This window comes from Stenella coeruleoalba (genome assembly GCF_951394435.1).
Source record: "Stenella coeruleoalba genome assembly, chromosome: 9".
NCBI classification, from domain to species: Eukaryota; Metazoa; Chordata; class Mammalia; order Artiodactyla; family Delphinidae; genus Stenella; species Stenella coeruleoalba.
Genome location: NC_137155.1, coordinates 10,098,789 through 10,123,721, shown reverse-complemented (window position 1 = coordinate 10,123,721; position 24,933 = coordinate 10,098,789). Strand labels below are relative to the sequence as shown.

At 43.3% G+C, this 24,933-nt stretch overlaps 1 protein-coding gene across 1 annotated transcript in view; it reads left to right on the top strand.

Annotated features, from left to right (window-relative positions):
• Positions 1 to 24,933, top strand: part of HECW1 (HECT, C2 and WW domain containing E3 ubiquitin protein ligase 1) — a 447,453-nt gene that overhangs the window by 196,605 nt on the left and 225,915 nt on the right. Inside the window, exon 3 of the mRNA XM_079931428.1 lies at positions 7,702 to 7,809. Within this exon, the coding sequence (XP_079787554.1) occupies positions 7,702 to 7,809 (108 nt within the window). The remainder of the gene's footprint in view (positions 1 to 7,701; positions 7,810 to 24,933) is intronic.

Here is a 24,933-nt window from a genome sequence, read left to right as displayed (position 1 = left end):
TGTGTGGCCCTGCTCACTGACACTGTCACCGAGTCACCAGTGCTGTCTTCAGCCAGGAACCCAGCAATGGGACAATAAAAGTATTACCATTACTTTCACAGCGAGATTGCATTTGGTTGCCCTCATTTATGGAGTGGTTCCTGAACTGGAGGAGTGTGATGAAGTTTTCTCTCCCCTAGTGACACAGAAAGGGGAAAGATCCTGGGGTTTCAGTGACAGCTTGACCTGGCTTAGAATCATACTCTGCCACTGGCTGGATGTGTGGCCTCAGCCAGGTAGTCATCAGAACGTCAGCCTCCTTATCTTCAAAATAGAGAAATAACTTGCTCAGGATCATTGAATGGAATTGACGAGATACTGTGCGTTTACTGCCTGTTGATCAATAAATACGTCTTGATTTAACTTGTCAGGTAGCTCTAGTCTCTGGATGCATTATGGCAAATGACCCTAATTCCCAGGCTTCATTCAGCCTAACCATGGCCCTTAGACGTGTGCTCAGTTGTTTCAGTTGTATGTTATAGACAAAAGCTTCTTACCAAACCCACAGGGACCTGGAAAGAGATCTTAATTGCCAGTAAACAGGCAGAAGCTTGTGATTTGGTCAAAAACAAGTACTTCGTGGCAGCTTCGCTAGTCATCCGTATTCCTAGGAAATAGTTTTGCAATTATTCATTCAGTAATGCCTACTGGACTTTGACAAGTAAAAGCTAATTATTTGTGTGTCCTATACTTACTGTTAAAGATTCAGCACACTGAGGGAACAGTGTTGTATAACTGGGTTAGGATACATAACTTGAAGAATACAAGACCTCTAACCATAAGAATGCTAAATTAATTAGAGCAGATCTATTCAAGTATTTTCACATCTTCATTTTACGTTCCAGTATTTTAAAGACCTTAATATCTTAAAACCCTCTTTAGGATGATCAATTTTTTTTAATAGCCATTCCTGTGACTCTGTTGGAAGGAGCCCTTATTAAAACTGCTGAAACATGAAGTAAGTATGCAATTAAAATTATGAAAATATAATTGAATAGGTAAAGTGGGCATAATATGCTCATAATTCGCAAAACTAGCCTTCTGATAAATTTAGCATTTTAATAAATCATATCATTATTATACCATGCTATACCATGCTATCCCTATACCATGCTAGAATTTGCTCAGTAATTTAAACCATAATGAAGCTAGAGTACATTCATGCATTTAAATTTCAACAAATCAAGAGATGATAACTCAGAGCAAAATTAAGATTTAAAATTTCCTAAAATGGCATCTTTGAGGGATCTCCATAGACTGATGCCTGAGGACATGAATTCTCTTCCATACCTTTTGGTTGCCCTATCTGTGTGAGGTTAGAGATTATGGTCTGTATCAAACTGATTATTTTTTTAATTTTTTGAGACTTCTGTGACCTATCCCTGTTCAATGTTTATAAATATTCCATGTATGATCATAAAGTGTATTTTTGTTGTGAATAAGGTTCACTCTACCTATCTACCTATCTGTCACCTATCTAGAGATAGAGAATATCTTATATAGAGAGAGATATAGATATCTTATACATAGATATCAATATATACAAAGGTTTAATATACGTGTATATAATATTTATATATAAATATTTTTATGTTATATAAATATACAGTGGTAACAGTTCCCATAGAACCATGCAAAACAGGACACAATTCAGATATGCACAAGTTTCAGTTCATAGGGTAACTCACAAAGCAAAGATCCTCTCTCTCTCTCCCTCTCTCTCATGTGTGTGTGTGTATTTCAGTTCAATCACATAAATTGTATATTCTAATTTTCTGTCTTTTCCATTTTTTGAATAGAGTGTCTCAAAATCACTAGCCAAAAATTTTGTTTTAATTGGTTCATCTATTTCTACCTTTGCTTCTGTAAGTTTTATACTTTGCAGATTTGATGCTGATTACTAAGTGCATGATGTTCATGATATTTACATCTTTTTCCTCTACAGTTTCTTACAAGTTATTATTACAGATCTGCCAGTGCCCCTTGTGCTATTCTTTGCCTTGAATGTTTTTTTTAACTATTTAAGGCTGCCAGTCTCTCTGTTTTCTTCTGCTTCATATTTACTTGATCTGTCTTTTCTTTATTTTCGACCTTTATCTTTTTTTAAGAGTAGCTCTTTGTGTGTGCTTTTTTATTCTGATCTGGGTGTCTCTGACTTTTAATTGGCTAGAATAGCACATTTATATTTATTATACTTACTGTTCTATTAGGACTTATTTTTGCCATCTTTCTTTAGATTCTTTATTTACTGTGTTTTCTTTTTGTTTCTTTGATTCTTCTTTTCTGCTTTCCATTAGATCGGTTGACTTCAAAGTTATACATTTTTTATTGTTCTTATGGACTGCTTTCAATCATAGTCCAGTGGGTCTCAATCAAGGGTAATTTTGCCTCCCAGTGGACATTTGGTAATATCTGAAGACATTTTTGGATGTCACACTGTAGGGGGTGTTTCTGGCATCTGCAAGGTAGAAGCCAGGGATGCCACCAAACAGCCTATAATGCACAGGACAACTCCACCACAACAAAGATAACAGTTACCCAGCCCAATATATCAACAGTGCCAAGGTTGAGAAGCCCTGTCTAGACCACCATATTCACCCCCATTTAGTTTTTTAATCTCATCAATATCTCTTTTTCCAACAGACTAGTAGTTCATCCAGTGTAGTTTCATATTCCTTTGGGCTTCCAGGACTTTGATTTTCCAGATATGGACACTTTTCCTTTTATCCTCAATATCCCTTAGTCTTTCTTGTATATTTTTGAACTTTTTTTCTAGAAGTGTTTCTCAATCAGATCTCTGGCTTCCTAATCCATTTTTCACCAAAACTCATACACTATAGTAGGATAATGCAATGATGGATGAAGGCATGAATATAATAGCCACATGAATAGCACTCATATCCTACACATTAGTTTCAGTGGATTTCAGTTATCGCTCCATGGGGAAATAGTTCTATGGTTAAATAAGGATGGAAAAATCTGCCTACATTGCCCCACTTTAGAGACTCACAATATATATTAAAGGTTTGAGAAGCTTGGGGTAAGCAGCACACTTTACTTGGTGTAACCCAGCATTTCCTATACTTTCTTGAGCAAGAAACACTTTCTTATTTCCCATATTTTCCTGTCAGGTGTTCCACTGTGGAAAACCACACATTAGGAGTTATGGGAAGTTATAGAATAAGTACAGAAACCCAACCCTTGCCCTTAAGAAGCATTTAATATGCTGAGCCTTAAAATGTAATGATTTAGGATGAAAGCTAAAATTTTCTCTCTGGCTAGACACCTGCACACAGAAACTCCCAGAATGCTTCCTTACGGACATCAACTCTTGAAGAACTGAAGTTTTTCTTGTACATCAGGCACTCTATTAGAATACAGAAGAGCTGAAGCTGTGCTTCCTAATTATGGCACAACCAGTGAGAATACTTGTGTTCAAATAAACAATCTGAGGGAAAAGCAGCAGAAAACAGAGTGGCACTGATATGTAGGACCTCCCCTGCCATTTATCCTTAGATTCCCTTCCTAGTACAAGAGAACAGAGCTTCTACATCCTTGGCTTTGTACTTGCCTTTGAAAGGCAAGTAGATTCTCCCCAGATCTCCTGGCCTGCTATTTGGTAAATCCATAGTCTAGAGATAGTGGGAGAATCCTTGGAGATTCTTCTGAGATTGGTTATCAGAAGGCACGAGTTCCTCTGCGAAATGGAAGCAATGTTGTATTCTTTCTGTTGGGCTTGGGTAGTGGATCAACTCTTCCTTTAATTGCTTCTGTGCTCACTTGCCCATTCTGTTCTCAACAGCAATAGTCTTTGTTGTATACTCTTCTATTATAGATTAAAGTGTAGGAAGCACAGCTCTAGTTTTCATTTTGAAGACAAAGCAAGATAAATACTCCTGATTTCTTAGATGTGCTTGTTTCTGTAAGCGTCACTAGAACTTTGTGACTCAAAATTTTGCAAAGATCTTTTCTCTATTGTAAACTGTGGAGCAGGAGGTAGGATTCTTCATACTGGAAGAAAAAAGTATCATCTAGCAAATGCAGTCTTTTTTTGAGAAACTTAATACATCTCTATATGTTCTGTACAGAATGAGTAATGCGAAAAATTTAAATAGTACTGGCCTAAGCTAATGTTTCAGGTTACTAGTGGTTTTGCACAGTATCATGGAGCTTTGCCATAGAGGGCCGTATTTTTAGCCCATACTATAAATATAAATAGCTGCTTATTAGATGTCTAACACTGTTCTGAGACCATTACCTGTATTAGTTCATATATTGCTCACAACAGACTTTGAGGTTGGGATTAATATTATCCCCATTTTGTGGTGAGGAAGCAAAGACACAAAGGGGTTAAGTATAATGCCTAAGATCCCATAGCTAGTAATGGTACCCTAACTACTTCTCTCAAGGTGGCTGTAGATATCCCTGTAACCACACAAACATTGCTCCTACAAAAATTTGTACCATGACAAAGGATGCAGAAAAGGGAACCTCGTAGTAGGGAGCCAGGGGGCTGCCATTCCTCAGTGTGATGGAGGGCAAGGCTTGGTCCCCATCATCCATCCCAGTTCTCTTCTCTTCTCCAGTGCCTTCCTCTAGTGTAGACTCTGGTCCCTGAAAATTACGTCTCTCAGTCTCCTGTGCAGCCATGTTCCAGATGCAAATTTGGTCCCTTCGTTTAGACGCACCTGTGCAAGTTTGGGAAGGCGGAAGTGAGCTGGGTGGTTCCTCCTGATGTTTAGCCTGTGGTTGCCACAAGCATGGCTCTGAGAAATTAAGCTTTTCTATCACGGCGTCCTAGCGTCCCCTCACTCGCTTCCTGGCTGTGAACAGGCAGCCCGGTGGTAGTGGCAGGAGCCTACTCAGCTTGCCACTAGCTGGTCACTCTCTTTGTGGGTGGAGAGGCAGTTGCTGAGGCTGTGCCTAGCGTCCATTTGTCTAGCACCTAATTCTCTACATAAAATCCCTTAGTGCATAAAATATCTGGTCTGATTCTGTTTTCCTGCATCTGACCCTGACAATACACTTGGATTCCCAAGCAAAGATTAGTAACTTCTAACAATTGGCAATACATGCCTTGGGGGAGGGAGCTGACTTCTCAGCACAGATGGTCCAGGCAAGAATACCGACTCTTCTATTTTCTTGCGTGATATTTGCTATGAAGTGTTACTGTTTTAATAAGGGAATGGGATACTCATTAGGATCAACTGGCAGTCTCTGAAAACGTGTTTAAACCTGTACAGCGAAATGTATCTTGTTGTCTTTAAAATGTGTGTTACTTTGCCATTTTCTTTGGATTTTTTCTGATTCCTCCCACTTACTCACGCCCATCCTTTTTTCATTTGTGCCCTTGTGGTTCCTTGATATTTAACCCATTCTTATACCCACTATCTTCTAATGAAATTGCCTGTTTTCTTGAATAAATCCTCAAATCTATTCAGAACTTGCTGAGAACATAAGCCCTGTCTTGTTCAGCAGTATATCCCCAGGGTTTAGCATACTAGCTAGAGTGGAGTATAAATACTCAATACATATTTACCTAGTGCATGAATGAACACCCCCTTTCTAGGTGTTACTCTATATGGATACCTGATCATGACTATTAAAGTGAATATTCTGGTGATCAGAGTGGATAAATTCAGGAAAATACCTCTCCTTGGAGAATTGCCATAATGAGGCAAATTTCTATCTGGGTACTGAAGACCTAGGGAGCTAGGAAAACATTATGCCTTTTTTTGCAGAAATGAGGCAATTACTGTAAAAGACGTATTATGCAATCATCTTAGCAGCCCAAACAGGGCTGTGAGCACACACTGTGATTATAAAGACAGACGAATTTTGCAAACAAGTGATTTTCCAAGGGATACAAACAGTTCCTGCTGTTAATGAGGCAGAGACGGTGTTACTCTGCCTGATCATCTCGGCCAAAGAAGAGGCAGCCAAAAATGTGCAATTGACTTAGCAGGTCACAACCACGCTTACCAGTCATCTCACGTAATCCATGCCCCCCACCCCCACGAGGTCCCAGTTATTACCACCCCCCATCTCGCAGATGAGGGCCTGCAGCTGTAGAAATGACAGTATTGGTAAATGGCGCAAAGGTCCTTGGAGCTGGGTCCTTTCGCTATAAGCTCTGCCCTCTTTCACCTCCTCCTCTGTTTTCCAAATCCATCCAGCTGCAGGAAGTGAACCTCAGAATATCTCAGCTGCAAAGAGGGCAACCATGACCTAGCCCCTCTCTGCAGAGCTGGGGCTCTGGGCCTCCCCTCGGGAGCTCCTGAGTTCTGGCTGTCCCCCCAACCAGCGCAGTGGATTTGGACTGTCAGAACATGGTTGTCTCACAGCTTCAGATCCATTTAGCTCAGATGGTTCCTTTCTGGGTGAAGTGGGAACTGCAAGGGCCCCATCGAAGATTAAGGTAAAATTCATATCCCTGTCTTTGCCTGCACTGAGAACATGAGGTCTGGAACCAAGGGGGAGGCAGTCGGCTCGGGCTTCACAGATCTGTCCTCTCTAAGGATGCTGCCTTGTTCTCTGGGCACCAGCTTGAAGAAGGATGTTGATGGGTTGCAATGTAACAAGCAGAGGAAGGGCAGGAGATGGGAGGAGCACAGACCCGCCCCCCGCAGCTCCTCTCAGTGCTCGCACAGGGTAGGCTTTGCCCCCCTTGGGCCTTGGACACCCCATGGGGGCCTTGCTCCACCCTTCACACACCCACCCACCCTCCATCCCTACCCTGGCAGCGCCTTCTCATCCCTCAGCTCTCCCCTAACCCCCTGTTGGCCTTCCTACTTGTAGCTTCTTGTCAGAGCAGTCCATTCTTTTCCTTCCTCTCCCCTCTTACAAGTTGTAATAATGCACTTATTTCTTTACTTAGTGTTTAAAGTCTGTGTCCTCAGTTGTTTGTGGTTTTAGTTCAGAAAGGTTTTGCCCAACACCGTGGCCCCTGCACCTTCCCAGCCTGGCAGATGGTTGGATCTCGATAAGTGTCTGTTGAATGAACAGACATGGCTGCATGAAGGATGGATGGATAAATTCATGGATGGTCCCCAAGTGTTGGATGTTGATGGGTGTCCACACTGGAGAAGAGATCACATAGGATGGAGCCCATGCGAACAGGGCCCCAGATAGAAAGTACAATTGGATGTTTTCTTTATGCCTCATTCTCACACCCAAATAGGGACCAGTTAATGAAAGCTTTAGGAGGGAGATTTTCACACTGAGATTCCCCACGTGTAAGAGTTATTCAAAAGTGAAATGAGGGAACTGCCTGGCGGTCCAGCAGTTAAGACTCTTGAGCTTCCACTGCAGGGGGCTTGGGTTCGATCCCTGGTTGGGGAACTAAGATCCCGCATGCTGCACGGCACAGGCAAATAAAGAAGAAAAAGTGAAATGAACTGCTGTAGCAGCAATTTTTTCTGTCTCTGGAGGTGTTCAAGAACCAGCTAGATGATCACTTGCCAGGAGTGTTGAGGAGAGGGGAAGAGATTCCTGCATTAAAATTCTAAAATTAGAATTCCCTGATTCTATGATTCCAGGTGCTTTTTCTTCTGTTGAGCTGGAGGTGGCATTAATATCTTTGCTCTTTTATTATTTTTTTGTAAATCTGCTGTTAGCTGATGTGTTTCTCTACTCTGCTTTCTTTCTTTCCTGGGAATATAGATGAGGTCTTGTCGGAAAACTTTCTGGACTATAAGAACCGTGGAGTCACTGGTTCTCATCGGGGCCAGATCATCTGGAAGATTGACGCCAGCTCTTACTTTGTGGAGCGTGAGTACCTTTCCCATTCCTGTTGCTCGGGATGAAGCGGAATTCAACTGCTTTGCTCTTGTGCTGCATTGCCTCACTTAGAAATGTGCCATATGTGAAAGATGTGGATTGAATGAGGTGCTTAAAAGACAGTGAGTAGTGAGCTATAGAGCAGTTGGGTAGCAGCCACCCACACCAGCCCGTGGCCCTTAACTTTCTCTCCCTGGCTCCTCCAGGCGCTTTCCAACTTTGTGAAGGTTGCCCCCTCTGTATCCTGCTGTCCAGTTTGGGCTTTGCTTAACCCAGTTCTTCAAGGCTTCTTGTTCCCCAGTGTATTGGGGGATTCCTCGGGATGGGAACGATGCATTACTACTACCAATCTGTTTCCTTCATTCCTGATCTACTGACATTTCTGGATGTATAAACTCATCATCATGTATCTTATTTTATATTTTCTAAAGTTTTCCGCTCTCTTTGAAAATAAGTCATTTTTGCAGTTATGGAAGGAATTTTTCGTAGGTCCCATACTGGTGCATGAGGAAATATCTACATGGGCCTCATATTTGCCACCCAAAGGAATACACGGACTACCTATAATGTACCCTTTCCCCTCCCACATGGGTACTGGAGAGTGCTAAGTGCACAAATCCCTTCATGCATTTTCTGGTTCATAGCAGGTATTCATTCAGCATAACACTTCTGAAAGGAAATGGAATAGTCTATTGTTCCAGCTGCCTGGTGCTCAGAGGAAATGACACATGGCCAGGAACCTTAAGTTGTCTATTTTTTAAAAAATATTTTATTTATTTGTTTATTTATTTGGCTGCATCGGGTCTTTAGTTGTGGATTGCGGGATCTTTTGTGGCGGCACGCAGGCTTCTCTCTAGTTGTGGTGTGTGGGTTCCAGAGCATGCAGGCTTAGTAGTAGTTGTGGCACATGGGCTCTTTAGTTGTGACGCACAGGCTGTAGAGCGCGGGCTTAGTTGCCCCGTGGCATGTGGGATCTGACCAGGGCTTGAACCTGCATCCCCTGCATTGGAAGGCGGATTCGTAACCACTGGACCACCAGGGAAGTCCCCCTAAAGTTGTCTATTATCATTTGACTTGTAGCTCACAAAAAACTGTCCTCTAGCATGTTTTGCTCCCATTTTTTTCCAGATGAAAACTCTCATTTTCATTCACTTAATAAACATTTTATAAGACCTCCTGTACTCCAAAGAATAGAGATTGGAGATGAAACCTCAGTGTCTGTCCTCTACTTATGGTGTCTCTGCCCTGGGAAATGACACAAATGCCCCTCTTTTTGCATTGGCACATGCAGAATGAGTAGACAGTCAGGAGGTTTGATACTATCAGAATGTAGAGGGGACAGGACTTTGTGTTATGTGGTTGCTGACCCTTGACTTTGCGTTAAGCATGATGAAACTCCCAGCAAGAGAGTTCCTTTTCCTTAGTACTTACCTCCCCCGCTCTTCTGCACTCTAATCCATCCTGCATGCTGATCCCAGACAAAATGCCTTGAACGCAATCCTGCTACCATGTGCCCCCAAGCCTCATGGCTGTGCTTTCATGCTACATCAGCTGAAACCTCTCTGCCCAGCTGCCAAACCCCAACAAAACCCACCACATCCCTCAACCCTACTTCTCCATCCTCCCCAGCAGGCCCTCCTTTGCCCTAGTCATGCCAGCATCTTCCGCTATCCCACAAATGGCATCATTTATCATAAAGCACATGGCCAGGCTTGATGTGGGGATAAAGAGATGGGCTCCAGCTAGTGGTACCTAATATGACTTCCCAAATGCCAGTAAGAACAAAAGAGGTGAAAACTTGCAGTAGCAATGAATATTAGATATAATTGCTGACTGTATGCCCCAGTCTACACTGGAAGTTCAGTGGAAGAGTCCTTCCTTACTACATATCCATTTTGTTCTTTTGGGTTTTAACTAAATGAGAAATAGACATAATTCAGGGTCATAATACAGTATCAGCTCAAAATGGTGCAGGCATAAACACACCTTGAAGGTGTTTTTTTATCTTTTTAGAGTCAAGGATATAAGTATTAAGGATAATATGAAACCTCATGACTCTGTCTTCATTCTGCATGAGCCAGTGTGAAAAAGTGGGATTTGTGTGTAAATTAATCTAGCACTAGTACCATTCCTTTCAAGGCAGTTCTCCAAGATTTCTGGGACATTTAGAGCATTTCCTGTACATTCAGCTCAAATAACAAACCATTTAACATAATTGTCTTCATGAGCAGTATGAAGACACACTTTAAACATCATTAGACAGGTATTATAATGTAAAATCAGCTCTGTAAAATACATAAAATGTTGTCATAATTGAGTGAAAGTGTATTCAAAGTTGGTGAAGTTCCAACGTCCTAGAATAAACAGATAATTTGCCAAGTCATATTCAAAATAACTAAAACGGGCTTCCCTGGCGGCGCGGTGGTTGAGAGTCCGCCTGCCGATGCAGGGGACACGGGTTCGTGCCCCGGTCCGGGAAGATCCCACATGCCGCGGAGCGGCTGGGCCCGTGAGCCATGGCCGCTGAGCGTGCGCGTCCTGAGCCTGTGCTCCGCAATGGGAGAGGCCACAGCAGCGAGAGGCCCGCGTACCGCAAAAAAAAAAAAAAAACTAAACTAAAAGTTCAGCACTTTAGAAAACTGACATGTTTTCAAGTGCAAACTGGAGACAATCCCACTCCACAATATACCTCTTAGACTAGCGATACCTCAGTGCTTTCAGAAAATGGATGAATTTCCATTTTGCAAATGTATCAAATGAATGAATAATATACTAAGAATGTATTTCTGTACAAATGTAACGATTTGTCAAAAAGTAAAAATTCATTGAGACAAAGCTTAATTGAGTTTGCAAATGATTGGACTGTGGACTCAGGGCACACAAAAAAATCAGATAAATTAAAACAACAATGAATTATAGGAGTCTGAATGCATTAAAACTCTATATAAAATGCTATAAAAATTTATATTTTTAATGTGAAATAATTTGCATTTTCAAACCTGTTTGATAGAACAAGTGCCAAATTAAGGAACAGGAAGAGACTGGATGTACAGAATGTTCTAATGTAACTATCAAAGTGTATGCAAATCGAAGCATCAAAGATCCTCTTGCTATAGTATAAAAATGCAGAATTCAGGCCATTATCCAGAAGGTTAGAGAAGTTTTGTTACGAATCACAAATAAGCTCTTCATGGTCTCTAGGTAGCAATAAACACATTAATCTAATTGGTAAATTAGACGTGCTTAAAATAAAAATAACTTTATAAACTTTGAACATTAAATCTTGAAGTACAACAGAAGGTCATTCCAAGTGGGAGTTAAAATAATAAATGAGGTTTTGTTTTGGTTTTTCCATTTTTCTCTTTATGTTTACCTTTTATTACTTCCTTTTATGAAAGTAGAGGTATATCACTGATTGTCTGGGATCTGTTCTAATCGCACATTTCTTTCAGAGTTATGATTCAATTTAGAATTAGGTAATTGCTATTGATTTATATGATATTTTAAAGGTCTGATTAAATCAGATTTTGAAAGTACCCCCAAATTAGAAACATTCAAAACAAATACTTTCTGTGTTCTCCAAGGAGTTACAAACATGATAAAATACAGAAGAAAATAACTCCTGACTCGTTTCCTATGGTCCCTGCATAATTTCGCCCAAGAGGGCACTTGGCTATTTGACTATAGTAATAATTGCTGTAATATGAGAGCGGTAAAGATGCAAATTTTAACACTGACCAAAGAAAGAACTAGTGAAATTTTAGCTTTACCTATCCTGACAAAATCTTTCGATGTTTTATTGTTATAGTAACTCAAATGTTATATTCTAATGTGTGCAGTTGGGCTCAGCGGGCCAGTCTCAAGCCTTCAGGAGCTACCACAGTCTTTGTTGACTATGTGCTCCCCAAACAAACTTATGGTTACCAGGGGGTAAGTGGGTGGGGGGAGGGATAAATTGGGACATTGGGACTGACATCTACACACTACTACCTATGAAATAGATAACTAATAAGGACCTACTGTATAGCACAGGGAACTCTACTCAATACTCTGTAATGGCCTATATGGGAAAAGAATCTAAAAAAGAGTGGATATATGTATATGTATAACTGACTCACTTTGCTGTACACCTGAAACTGAATCAACTAGACTCCAATAAAAGTTAAAGAAGAAAGAAGTCCTTCAGAATCAGGGCTTGCCTTGCAGCGAGGTATTGATTCTGCCTGGAAGGTATCTTTATTTTGATCTCTGGCCCAGACCTGTTACGTGTAGCTCCCTGTTCATTGTCACTCCCATTGCTAGCAGGAACAATAGAGTAGTGGGTCTGGAAGGACAGCTGATTACGGCCAAGAGAGTTTCTCCCAAACGGACCTCCTTTCTCTACCCACCCTTGTGTCAAGTCATGTAATCACGGTCATGATCACAGCCTTCTGCAGCTGTCCAGGCATAAACCAGAAATCTGCAGTCATTCCGACTGCTCTGTTTTGCCGTGGCTTCCTGCCCACTCCGAACCACTGGTCATGCATCGCCTGCAGCTCAGACCCTCACGTTCAGCCCCTTCCCCATCTCTGCCCTCGCTTCCAGATTCACACCCTGACTGCTACCTGCTCTGGTTTCATCACTCCCTGCATTTGTCAGAAGAGCGAACCTCAAACCCCTTCTCAGTACATCATTTCCCAATCCTTTTCCATCACGTCCTCCCAAATTAAAAAAACACAGTGGCCCCTGGTTACACATAACAGCAAATCTAAGCACCTAGTCGTGCTGTAAGGTTTTTTTTTAATTTTTATTTTATATTAGAGTATAGTTGATTAACAAAGTTTTTAACAACACCCCTTGAGAGTGGCAAGGTGAAATGTACACAGGTCAGGGGGCAGAGTTTGCCTCCTTTCCCCACCCTTCAGCAGGTGGCTTCCCAGTGAGAGGCCTGTGGACTCAGTGTCTACCCGGTGTGGCCCTTGGACTCTAAGGCTCTGTTCCTTCAACTATAAAAGGAAGTTAATGTACAATCCCCACCGGTGACCCCATGAAGACTGAGAAAGCACACGTGAAGGGCCAGGCACGTGTCTGGTACAGCCAGGTGTGCGGTATAATGAGAAGGCTTCGAATTAGGGATTGCAGTGCATTTCTCCTCTGGGAATGGACATGGTGGTGTCTTGGTGACAGCTGTGAACTGAATGGCTTATTCTGGGAGTTTCCCGTGGGGAAAGCCTTTGCAGCCAAAGTTGGAGACCGATGGGCACTGAAGGAAAAGCAGGGCTCCAGGAGAACTAGCTGACTCCCCTGGTTAGCCCTTCTGGCTGGTGCTTTCTCCTCTGCGGCAATGCGGCAGAGCCAGGACAAGCTGTGCTGGGGCCAGAAGGCCACCCAGATCTGCCCAGAGCAGCCGCAGGGATCCCGTCACGTCAGCAATCCAGATGGTTCAGGTGACACGTTGGTATAGCTTTCTATTTAAATCTAGACGTATTTCCACCAGGACTGCTCTGGTTTTAGAACTGGTATGGCTAAGAACTGCACTGTGGGCTGCCATTTTCAATCACTGTTTTGTTCTTCCCGAGGAGCTATGTCTCCTTTTGTACCGCAATAAACGTTTGAGTCATAGGCTCTGTGAAAGTCTACTTGGAGAGACTAAATTGTGAATGTGTATCATAATCTTATGACAATCGTACCACTTCGCAAAGGCGTTCCTTTAGGAACAAGTGCGCCTCCGTCAATATTTGCATGATAATGGCTATTTTATTATTATGCCATCTTAATTTTACTACATAATTCCCTGGAAGCCATGACTACCCCCATCGCTCATCCAGGTTCACACTACCCTAAAGAGAAACCATGGTCAAAATTGCACTCTACACAATCAGAAAGTAATTTCAGTATTGCTTCTGTTCTTACTTGCCTTTCTTAAATCTGGAGAAAAGAGTCTACAGTTCACAGCAACACTCCTAAAATGCATTTCCTCTTTCACCTGTGTCCTTTTGCCACACAACTCCCCTGGTGTTCCTCCCGCTAAACTTCTCCATAAACCTTCCTCACCGCATGCTGGTTTTCTTCCTTCCTTATTTCCAGCACATTTTGCCTTAAAAGCCTAAATGAAGTAATCTTGCTAGAGAGAAGCCTCCTGGAATGGTAGAAGAAGGAACCCAAGCCACCAAATTCACAATCACTCACACTTGAGCAGACCAGAGTGAAACGGTTGGAGATATTCATACAGTAATAACGTCTGGGCTTCCAGAGGCCAACATGAAGGTGCAGCGGTTCTGACTGAAAGGGACCAATGAGACAGTGGGAGTGTGGCAGTGGGAGGGCAGGGGTCCAGGTGGGAAGACAGGACATAGGAATGAGGGGACACACGTAGCAGGCTCATCCTCAGTTCACCCAAGGTGAAGAGCCCAAATGTTGTGTGCAACCATCTCTTACCAGGTCAAATAGTCCATTACATCTGGGGCATCAAAATGCATCTTTAGTCCATAGATTAAATATCAGACCATTAAAGAGTGACTAAGCATTGTTACAGAAAACAGCTAGAAAGATACAACCAAATCATTCAGTTCAGATTTGCAGCAATATAGATAGAGCTACCTTCTAGTTTGATGTGTGTCAGATTCTTCCAATGAGTTGAAACCTCTAAGTCAACACAGATAAAGGGTCAAAGGCCTAATAACCCAAACTGAGACTTTTCTACATTTACCTTGAGTTTCCATTTCATTAAGAGAACATACAGCCTCACCTGCCTCTCTGAAGCCTACAGTGCTGGAGGCCTTCTGGGGACTGTGCTGGTCTCCAGGGACTCTGATCTAGAGGTGAAGGCTTGGTCCCTGCCCGCTGAGGCTCTCACATTGCAGGAGCGGGGACAAGCACCTCCTTCTTTTTGTCCTGTGTCAGTGAAGGGGACCACAAAACCTGGCTTTGGGGCCCAGAGTTGATCACCACCCACGGATAAGAGGAGCCAGTAGGTAGACTTGGCCAGTGGGAAGGAAGGACCGGCATTGGGGGCCAAGAGGTAGAGAGATCATTCTAGGCAAGGAATAGCCCTTGCAAAGGCATGAAGGCATGCAGATGTGATAGTTGAGGGTGGAGTGCTGAGAAAAAGGAAGAGAAGGAGAAAGAGGAGGAAGGGATAGAGGTTGAGGAAGAGAGATCATTGAGTGTGGAGGGTTAAGTATGGCCGCAAGTTCCTTGGCATTCCTGTCATCAAGAGGCCCGGTCCATGTCCCCTCCCCTTGGGCCTGGGAGGGCTCTGTGACCCTGCCCTGGTTTCCATGCTGAAGTGAGGCTGTGCAGCTTCCAGGCCAGGCTTTCAGAGACTGGTAACTCCCACTTCCTATCTCTTAGAACACTCGCTCTTGGAGCCCTGAGACAGCTGTGCTTTCACAGTGGCCATGTGAAAGTTTGCATGGAGACAGCTGCTCCAGCCATCCCCACCCAGGGCACAGCAGAGGGCCAGCCAGCTGTTACCCATGGCAACAGCATGCAAGACAGCAAGGGAAAGCTGCCCAGCTGAGCCCAGTCACCCCACAGAACTTTGAGAGACGATAGTACAGAGCTGTTACGTTTTGGGTTTGATTGTTACGCAGCAGTAGTAACCGTAGCATCGGGGATCCAGATGAACAGGGCCATGGAAGTCAAAGGCGGGGAAGCTATCAAAGGGAGCGTCATCAACAGGACCTGGTGAGTGCCATCAGAGGACTCAAGGGACATGTGGTCTAGAATGCATGGCGGAGGGTTGGAACATGGGGCTTGTGGTGATGTTTGCCAAAAAAAATAATTTAAGGAGCTGATGAGGAAGACTGCAGGCTGAAGAGTTAGAATGGCCAGTTCAGATTGATCCTGATCTGGGCCATGAAAGTCCCTAGTCCCAGGAAACCTCTCACACAGGAATGGTGAGGGCCCCCCAGTAAATCTGTGTCTATAGAGAAGAGGCAAAGTGTGTGAAGCATCCTCCAGGACGGGTGGCTGTGAGAGTGACTCTGAGGGGGCAGCACGAGAAACAGAATGGAGATGAGCTTGAACACGTGTAAGGACTGAATGAAATGAGCCTACAAGTAAGTGCTCTCCTTTATTTAGGACATCCTTGTGTCCACTTCTTGGCAAGGACCTTACATCCTTTTAAAACTTTTTTTTAATTTTTATACAAGTTTTGAAGGTTACTTTCCATTTGCAGTTATTACAAAACATTGGCTATATTCCCCCTGTTATACACTACATCCTTGAACCTATCTTACACCCTATAGTTTGTACTTCCCACACCCCACCCCTATATTGCCCCCGCCACTGGTAACCACTAGTTTCTTCTTTATATCTGTGAGTCTGCTTTTTTTGTTATATTCACTAGTTTGTTGTATTTTTTAGATTCCACATATAAGTGATATAATACGGTATTTATCTTTCTCTGTCTGACTTATTTCACTTAGCATAATGCCCTCCAAGTCCATCCATGTTGCTGCAAATGGCAAAATTTTATTCTTTTTTATGGCTGAGTAATAGTCTATTGTGCATGTATATACATGTATACCACAGCTTCTTTATCCATTCATCTGTTGATGGACACTTAGGTTGTTTCCATGTCTTGGCTATTGTAAGTAATGCTGCTAAGAACATTGGGGTGCATGTACCTTTTGAATTAGTATCTTTCTCTTTTTCAGATATATACCTAGGAGTGGAATTTCTGGGTCTTATGGTAGTTCTATTTTTAGTTTTTTGAGAAACTTCCATACTGTTTTCCACAGTGGCTGCACCATTTTACATTCCCACCAATAGTGTACAAGGGTTCCCTTTTCTCCACATCCTTGCCAACATTTGTTATTTGTAGACTTTTTGATGATAGCCATTCTGACAGGTGTGAAGTGATATCTCACTGTGGTTTTGATTTGTATTTCCCTGATGATTAGCAATGTTGAGCATATTTTCATGTGCCTGTTGGCCATCTGCATTTCTTCTTTGGAAAACTGTCTATTCCATTCTTTGGCCTGTTTTTTAATCAGATTGTTTGGGGTTTTTTGATGTTGAGTTGTATGAGCTGTTTATATATGTTGTATATTAATCCCTTTTCAGTCATATCATTTGCAAATATTTTCCCCCATTCAGTTGGTTGTCTTTTTGTTTTATCAATGGTTTCCTTTGCTATGCAAACCTAATTAAGTTTAATTAGGTCCCATTTGTTTATTTTTGCTTTTGTTTCCACTACTTTAGGAGATGGATCCAAAAAATACTGCTGTGATTTATGTCAGAGTGTTCTGCCTATGTTTTCCTCTAGGTTTTACAGTATGCAGTCTTACATTTAGGTCTTTAATCCATTTTGAGTTTATTTTCATATATGGTGTTAGAGAATGTTCTAATTTTATTCTTTCACATGTAGCTGTCCAGTTTTCCCAGCACCACTTATTAGCTGCCTTTTCTCCATTGTATATTCTTGCCTCCTTTGTTGTCGATTAACTGATGTGGGTTTATTTCTGGGCTCTCTATCCTGTTCCATTGATCTATGTGTCTGTTTTTGTGCCAATACCATATGTTTTGACTACTGTAGCTTTGTAGTATAGTCTGAATACAGCCTTTTATTTTACGCTGATAAGAGCACCATGAGTTGTGTGCCATCACCATTGCATTTGAGGAGAAAACAGTCTCGGAGACATGGTAGTCTTTGTGGCAGGTGGTGGAGCTGGAATTTAAACCAGGCTTATCTGCTTGTGCTCATCAGCCCAAGGGAAGGGTCTATGGGCATGCTGGAGATGCGGGACACAGAAGGGACGTTTAATGAACTGAGGTCTATGAGGAGTTGGAAGGAACAGGATGCAGAGAACAGTTAAGGAGTCCAAACTTTCCTGGAAGCCCTTGACCCACTATGGACTTCCAGTCAGAAGTGTGGGTGGGGCAGGATGGGGACAGAAAGAGAGGGAAGGAAAAAAATGTGTTATGCTGACCACTCTATGGTGCCCCTTTTCCTAATCGGAAGGGAAAGAAGACGACACAGGAAGAACTCAGGAGTGATTTTCACTTATACAGAGGTGGTGGAGTCAAATTAGAACTCTACAGAACGGTTTCTCTCCATCCCCCTCAAAGCCACTCAATACACAGAATGAATCTCTTTTACTATAAATTGCAGACACATGGAGTTAGAAATAACCAGGGCTGCAGAGGCCCTCCATATCTCTGCCTCCAGAGAGGGCTTCAGCAAGATAAGGAGGGAGTATTGTGCCCATTTTAATCTCCATGAAACGGGGACAATAGCTCTCTCATAAAGGCCTGTGGCAGGCCAGGGCCGACAGAGGCCAAATTGGCAGGAGAGTATGTGGGGCAAACAAGAGAAACTGACCTAACTAAGATGCCGTGTCTGGACCTACAGCCAGGTATCTGAAGGGCATAGCAAGCTCATTGCCATATGTGCAATTAGACACAGCAGATGGGAATGAGGTGGCTGCAGCCATCCCAGGAGGGTGGCCTGTGCTTGTCCCTGGGGAATCTGTGCGTGTCTCACAAGATCCCACCCCTGGGCTATCATTTGGGGTAAGGCTGCTGTCCTGAATAGAGGAATAATAATAGTAATAGCAGCAACTAACTATCTCTGAGCTCTCCCAATGTGCCAGGTACCATGCTGAGTGCCTCATACAACTTGCCCCACTTAATCTTCATGAAAACCCTAGGTGGCAGGGTTTTTTTTTCCCCTTTTTTGATAAGGAATCTGAGATCCAGGAAGATAAATGCAACTGGTCTAAGATTCACAAGTCACAAACAAATGGTGGGGTCAGGACTTGAACCCAGGCAGTCTGACCTCTGAGCCTGCTCTTTAGCCACCATGATGTCCTGATAAGACTAAAGTTGGCCAGAAGGGTCCCCACCACTAAGGTGGAGATTCGGTACAGAGTTCTGATCCCATGGAGGGCTGGATACCAGGTAATACATTAGATAGAATTCTGAAGTTGGAGTCAGTGCTGGGGGCTTTCCTCCCGGAGTGATTGGCAAGGAAATTATCTGGGCATCCAAGTGGGAACCCATTTGTCACTGGGCTAGCAAATCCTTAACTAGAGGAAGGAAAGTCAAGATGGTTAACGTGGCCTTCCTCCCCTCCAGATGATTCTGAATGGGGAGCTCCATAGTCCCCACCATAAAGAGCTGTGAGAAAGTCAAACTAGAAGACAGAGGCTATCCAAGGTTTCAGTCACTTCCTCCCACACAAATCCAGAATGTCCTTCATTTCAATGTATTTGTTATATGTGTATAAATCCAATTTGTGTACACATTTTTAAAAGTATTACTTATTCCCTCTAGACACTTTGAGGAAAATATCAAACAGCATCCATCATTTCAGCAAAAATAACATTTTTAAAGATTTTTGTTGTTGCTGGTAGCATCTCCCCTTAGAGGGGCTTAGTAAGTATTTATTCAGTTAATGAATGAATGAATGAAGCTAGTGCTCAAAACACCTGTGCAGGAAGCAGGAGACTTGTGCTCGAGGGCTACAACCGTCATGTCTTATCTTTCCCACCGATGGCCCCTGAGCCATCAGGACAAAGAGACAGAGAAACACAGATGGAGGGCAGAAGCCACGATGTCTCTGGTCAGACCCACAGCAAGAGGGTACCACAAAGAGAACAGAGTCAACTAACCCACCCAGCTTCTTGGAGTATGGAGGTGGCAGAGAGGTACCACCTTTTAAAGCAGAGGACTCTGCTCTCTAGTGAACACAGCCCAGTCCACACTGGAAATCTCACCAAACACTGTAGCACCTCCTCCCTTGATTCGGGCCCAGGAAGTGGATGCTAGAAGAGCAGTGGGAAGGGAGAATTTTCCGTGTTTCCACTTCATTCTTCTCTATTGACCCCCTGAGCCTTTTGGCCAAGTCTTTGGTCACGCACAGCTGCAGAGTTCTTGGTGAAGACAGAGAGCCACAGAGGTCAGGGTGGTCCTGCCTGCACACCGTGTGTACCTTCCCGGACACTACGTACCTGGAGCCAGTTCAGAGGTCACCCCCAGGAGTCTCTGACATTAGCCAAGATAGGTCTCTAGTCAACTCCAAAGCCATTTTCAAATGATGACAGCTATACTGTCCACATTAGCCTTGGACAGCCAGGAAAGAGTTCAGAATCCAAATAATATGGAAAAAGTAAAAACTCCTCACAAATTCTCATGTATCTCACTTGCCCCAAATTCCAGAGTTGATACGGAACCCAAGAATACTGCAAAACCCACCAACAACCGCAAAATCTAGAAGATGCAAGCAATGCCTCATCCATTGCAGCAGCTGCTAATCTAAGCCATGTTTCCCTCTTTCCAAGCAAAACGAGAGTCTGCAGCACCTGGTCCGTATTTATGCCCACATTGCTATTGCCAGCTGTTACTGGAGGGAAGAGGGCAGACAAAACGCAGAAAGGAAAAAGGAGCTGATTGTTTTTAACCTTCACCAGAATGAATGCCAGTTTCTCCCAGGTTGCTCAAGGCCAATGAGCTGAAAATCCAAACCAGAGAACTCGTCTAATAAGTGGGGAATTGTGTCTTATGCTTCCATCTCCTTGGGAAAAAATAGAGTTATAAATACTGCACCCTCTACCAGAGAATGACATATAGGGAACACTCCTACTTTTATACAAAATCTATAAATTTGAGCCCATAGACTTAAAGCCTTTTCATGGGACTCCTATTCCTTATATTTAAAACCTGTTAGTCTCTTTCTCTCTCCATGAATAGTTACCCTTGAAAAAAAAGAGATTTATTTTACAGTGTGAGTTTTCTGTAACAGAGAACACAAATTTCTAGTGAAAACTAAACCTTTAAGGCCTGGCTGAGCCTTTAACAAAGGAAAAGATAAGTAGTCAAAGAATAGAAGGAATATGAAATATTTTTCAGAGGGGGAAGAGTGGATTATGTCAAACTTAAACAAAAAATAATAATAGAAGGGAAACAGTAAAAAGAGTATGGGAACATGGAAAAGAAGTAATAGTTAAAATAACCTACGATTAGACTTCATCCTTTTCACTAGCCTAATCATCGGCAGTTCCCAATGAAAAATACAGGCAAACTCAATGTTAAGAAACATCAAGACCAGTTAAATGGAAGTCCTGGGTACTTGACACAGATGAAGTGACCACAGTGACCTTACAACAGTACAAAGCAAATGCTTACAAGGGTTGGACTCTTGAAAGAAGACCCAGCCCGCTCTCTGGGATGGAGATGGGCAAGACTTCCTTCCGTCTCCATCTTTCGGCTCCAGCTCAGGTCTCGGCTGGACCTCCGGTGGGGTTTCCGGCTGCGCAGCCCCTGCAGCGCCCTCTGTCGGCAGGTCCCCGGAGGCCAAGCGAAGAGTAGCAGGAAGAGCATGCTGCTGACACCGGCTGAGGCTGGACAACAGGCATGGAACTCAGCAAAGGGATCAGGAAAGGTGTCCTGAGAGCCCTCGTACGAAACACGGGAGGATGATACGAAGCTTATAGGACGCTCCAAGCTGTCAGTGGGCACCAAGCTAAAGTGAGTGCATGATGGGAATAATTTCACAAAGCCTTGTTCTTGTACCCAGAGGAAGGGTAGAAGCGAGTAAGTGGTAGAGTCAGTACCATACAAGCAAGAGCCTGAATTTGGTGTGCAGAGGGTCTTCTATCACCTCTTCCACCTCCACACACTTTCCTCCAGGACAGTTCTTGGTCATCTGGTATAGACACATCGCTAAGCCTACCCAGAAAAAGATGCTGAAATTTCCAGTTCAGCTGAGTGGCCTATACATTCTAGACAAAAAGGGAACCCCTGCCAGCTGAACAAAGGCAGCACCGTTAACCTGCGTTGATAGTTCCCAGGTTTTACAGGATGGCATCTGTGTCTCCTTCATCCCTTTCTTCTCTAACAGCCCTGACACTAACCTGCCCAGTCAAAGCATCTCATGTCTGCAGACCCTTCCCGGTTGACCTCCACAAATCAGCCAAATATTCAAGATCAGTGCCTCCACTCAGACATGGTTTTTTCCCAAGAGGCAACAATTCCAGTAAACTCCAAACCTGCAAATATTTTTTTTTTCATGAAACCCACACCAATGGAGTGCAGTGTTCCTTTTTCAGGCTGCTTTTTTGGTGTCAGGGATCCCTTCGAGGGACCCAGCATCCAGTTACTGTATCCCAGGTCAGAATTGTTGACCTGAAACAAATAGACTGCCAGATATTTCTCCAGCAAAGATCATTTATTCAGGATCAGCAGAGGATTGCAACCACAGTTCAGGGTCTGCAACCACGGTGAGCCACTTGCACGTCCCCCTACAGCAAGGGCAGGAGAACACTTTATAGAGAGGATAAGGAAGTCGGAAAGGCTGTAGTAAACAAAGAGTCCATGGCTTTTCATTGGCTGAGTCCTTGCCAGGAAAGAAGAGGAGGTTTTCTTCTTCCTGTTGGGCTCTGCTATCACCACAGGGCGAGACAGCTCCCCTTTCTGGTTTCCTAACTCTATTGAATGTAGGTTTCTGTTTATTAATTTTTTATAGAATCAACTGCAACTGAGAAAGGCAGCAGCCAATCCAATATGCAGCATGCCAGATGGCCTAGCATTTTTATATGTGCTTTGAGTTACCAAGTTCTATGTACCAGGAAGCCAAAATGGTGGGTGGGTGGGTGCTCTCGGAGCCCAGAACTACAGGTTTGAGTGTTCCCAGGCTGCAAAATCTCCCCATAGAAAACTATGGTCATTCAGCCCCATCTGCAGCTGACCAAGTTAGTCCCAACTGAGCATCAAATTGTGAGAAACTTTAACGATGTCTCCTAGATTCCAAGGGAAAACTGGGCAGGGAGAAAAGAGAGACACCCTGAGAGGAAAGGGGGAATCCAGGTAAGAGCAGTTTTTTCGCCACTAGGATGGACTCCTGTACTTCTTGCCAAGGAAGCCTACCCTTGAGGATTTCACCTTGTCATGCAGCCCATTCACGAGATTAAAGCATGGTTGCCTGCTACCTAACTCCAGGAGAGCCATTTCCGTAGACTTCTGTGTGAATGGCGCCCTTGGAGTTGGTAACACATCAGCCCTGTTAATAAGGTCACAGGAATGTCTGGTGACCACACATCAGAAAGTATACCCTGCCTCGTACTACCATTCCTAAGATCTGTGTGTGGCCAAGGATATACCTGGTTAGCCCAAAGGGTTACTGTAACCCTCCCAGCCTCCTGACCAGCCATGAGTTTGAGCTCTACCCTTCTTTACTGTGAAATTATGTGGTATCTCATGCTCCAATATCATGACACCTGTTCATCTGTTACATCTTCTAAAATAGCCACCTGCCATTCATTTGTGGCTCTCACCTCCATCCAGTTTTAAAAGGTGATATTCAAAATCCTCTCCCTGACTATAAAGGGTTCATTTAAAAGTCATGCTGAGATTGCATCCCCCCTCCACCCCACACTCTCAAAAACCTTACTCTTCATACATCAGACGGATCCCCCAGTATATCCTCACACTTCTTGTCACCTAATCTGGAAGAGGTTGGCTAATACCTAACAAGAGTATGTACTTCCCAGAAACACTTCTGGAACACCCTCTAGCAAGTCAAGAGCTGACTCAAGACATACGTAATCAGCACAGGATATGGGGAAGGGTCTCGGTATGGCCCTCTGCCTTCATGCTAGGACCCATACTTTCTACCTCTGGAGCTCTTCAATATGGTAGTCTGTCAGTCTACAGCCTTCTGGTTTGTGTCCTATCTCAGTTCCAGGCAACTCAGTCCTCCACCGTCTGACCAGCCATGACCCTCCCCTCCACTTGGACTGAAATGCAGAGACCCACCCCAGTAAGCCAGGATTTGGGACAAAAATATATGACAGAGAAGGCACTTGACTTTGCGGTCTGTATTTGGCCTTGGAGGATCTGTTGGGAACCCCCACCTCAGCCTGAATGCCCCAGGGCAGCTCCGAGACAGCTCAGCCCACTCCATCCAGGAGGGAGGACTGCTAAGAGGGCCAGCAGCTGTGCAATACTCCTGTTTCATTTCACATACACGTTAATCCTCTACGCTTCACTGGGCAGGGATTTTAAATTTTATTAGTCTTTTCAACGAACCAACATTTGGTTTTCTTGATCTTCTATATATATTTGTTTTCTGTGTAATTACTTTCTGCTCTTACTTTTATTTTTTATTATTTCTTTCCTTCTACTTTCCTTGGGTCTAATTTGTTTTCCTTTTTCTAACTTCTTGAGATGGATTCTTAGCTCATTGGTTTGGGGCTATTCTTCTTCTCTGTGTATGCATGTAAGGCCGTAAGTTTTCCCCTTAACAGTTTGTTTGGTTTTGCTTTGTTTTGGTAAAATCCTAAGTGAAGCACAAAACACACATAGAAAGGGGCATAAATTTAAATGCAGAGTTTAGGGATTTTCAGAAAGTGAACACATCCATGTACACAGCACCCAAATCAAGAAGCAGAGCCTAATTCACATGTCAACCTGTTCTGTTTGCCTCCTTCCTTCTCTCTGGGATCATTTTCCTCCTAACAGAAAGAGCTCCCTTTTAGTATTTCTTTTAGTGCAAGCTTACTGGTGATAAATCCTCTCTGTTTTTGTTTGTCTGAAAACATCACTATTTCACTTTCACTTTTGAGCAATGATTTCACGAGATACAGAGAATTCTAGGTTAGCTGTTCTTTCCTTCAGCACTTAGGAATGTCATTTCTCTGTCTTCTGAAAAATCAAGTTTAGTGTTTTTGTCTTTCCTTTGAAGATAATGTAGGTTTGGTTTTTTTGTTTTTTGTTTGTTTTTTACTCTGATGCTTTTAAGACTTTTCCCTTAGCCTTTGGATTTCAGGAGTTTAACTACGACATGCTTACAAGTGATTCCTGTTATTATCTAGGCTTGAAAATAAGTTATTGTCTCCTCAAAAGTTGCCTTTGCCCCACTCATTCCACTGTGTCCCTTATTCTCTCCTCTGTCCTTTCCAGCCTCTTTTCTCTCTCTTTCTTCAACCTGGATATTTTCTTTTTTTTTTTTTTGTGGTACGCGGGCCTCTCACTGTTGTGGCCTCTCCCGTTGAGGAGCACAGGCTCCGGACGCGCAGGCTCAGTGGCCATGGCTCACGGGCCCAGCCGCTCCGCGGCATGTGGGATCTTCCCGGACCGGGGCAGGAACCCGTGTCCCCTGCATCGGCAGGCGGACTCTCAACCACTGCG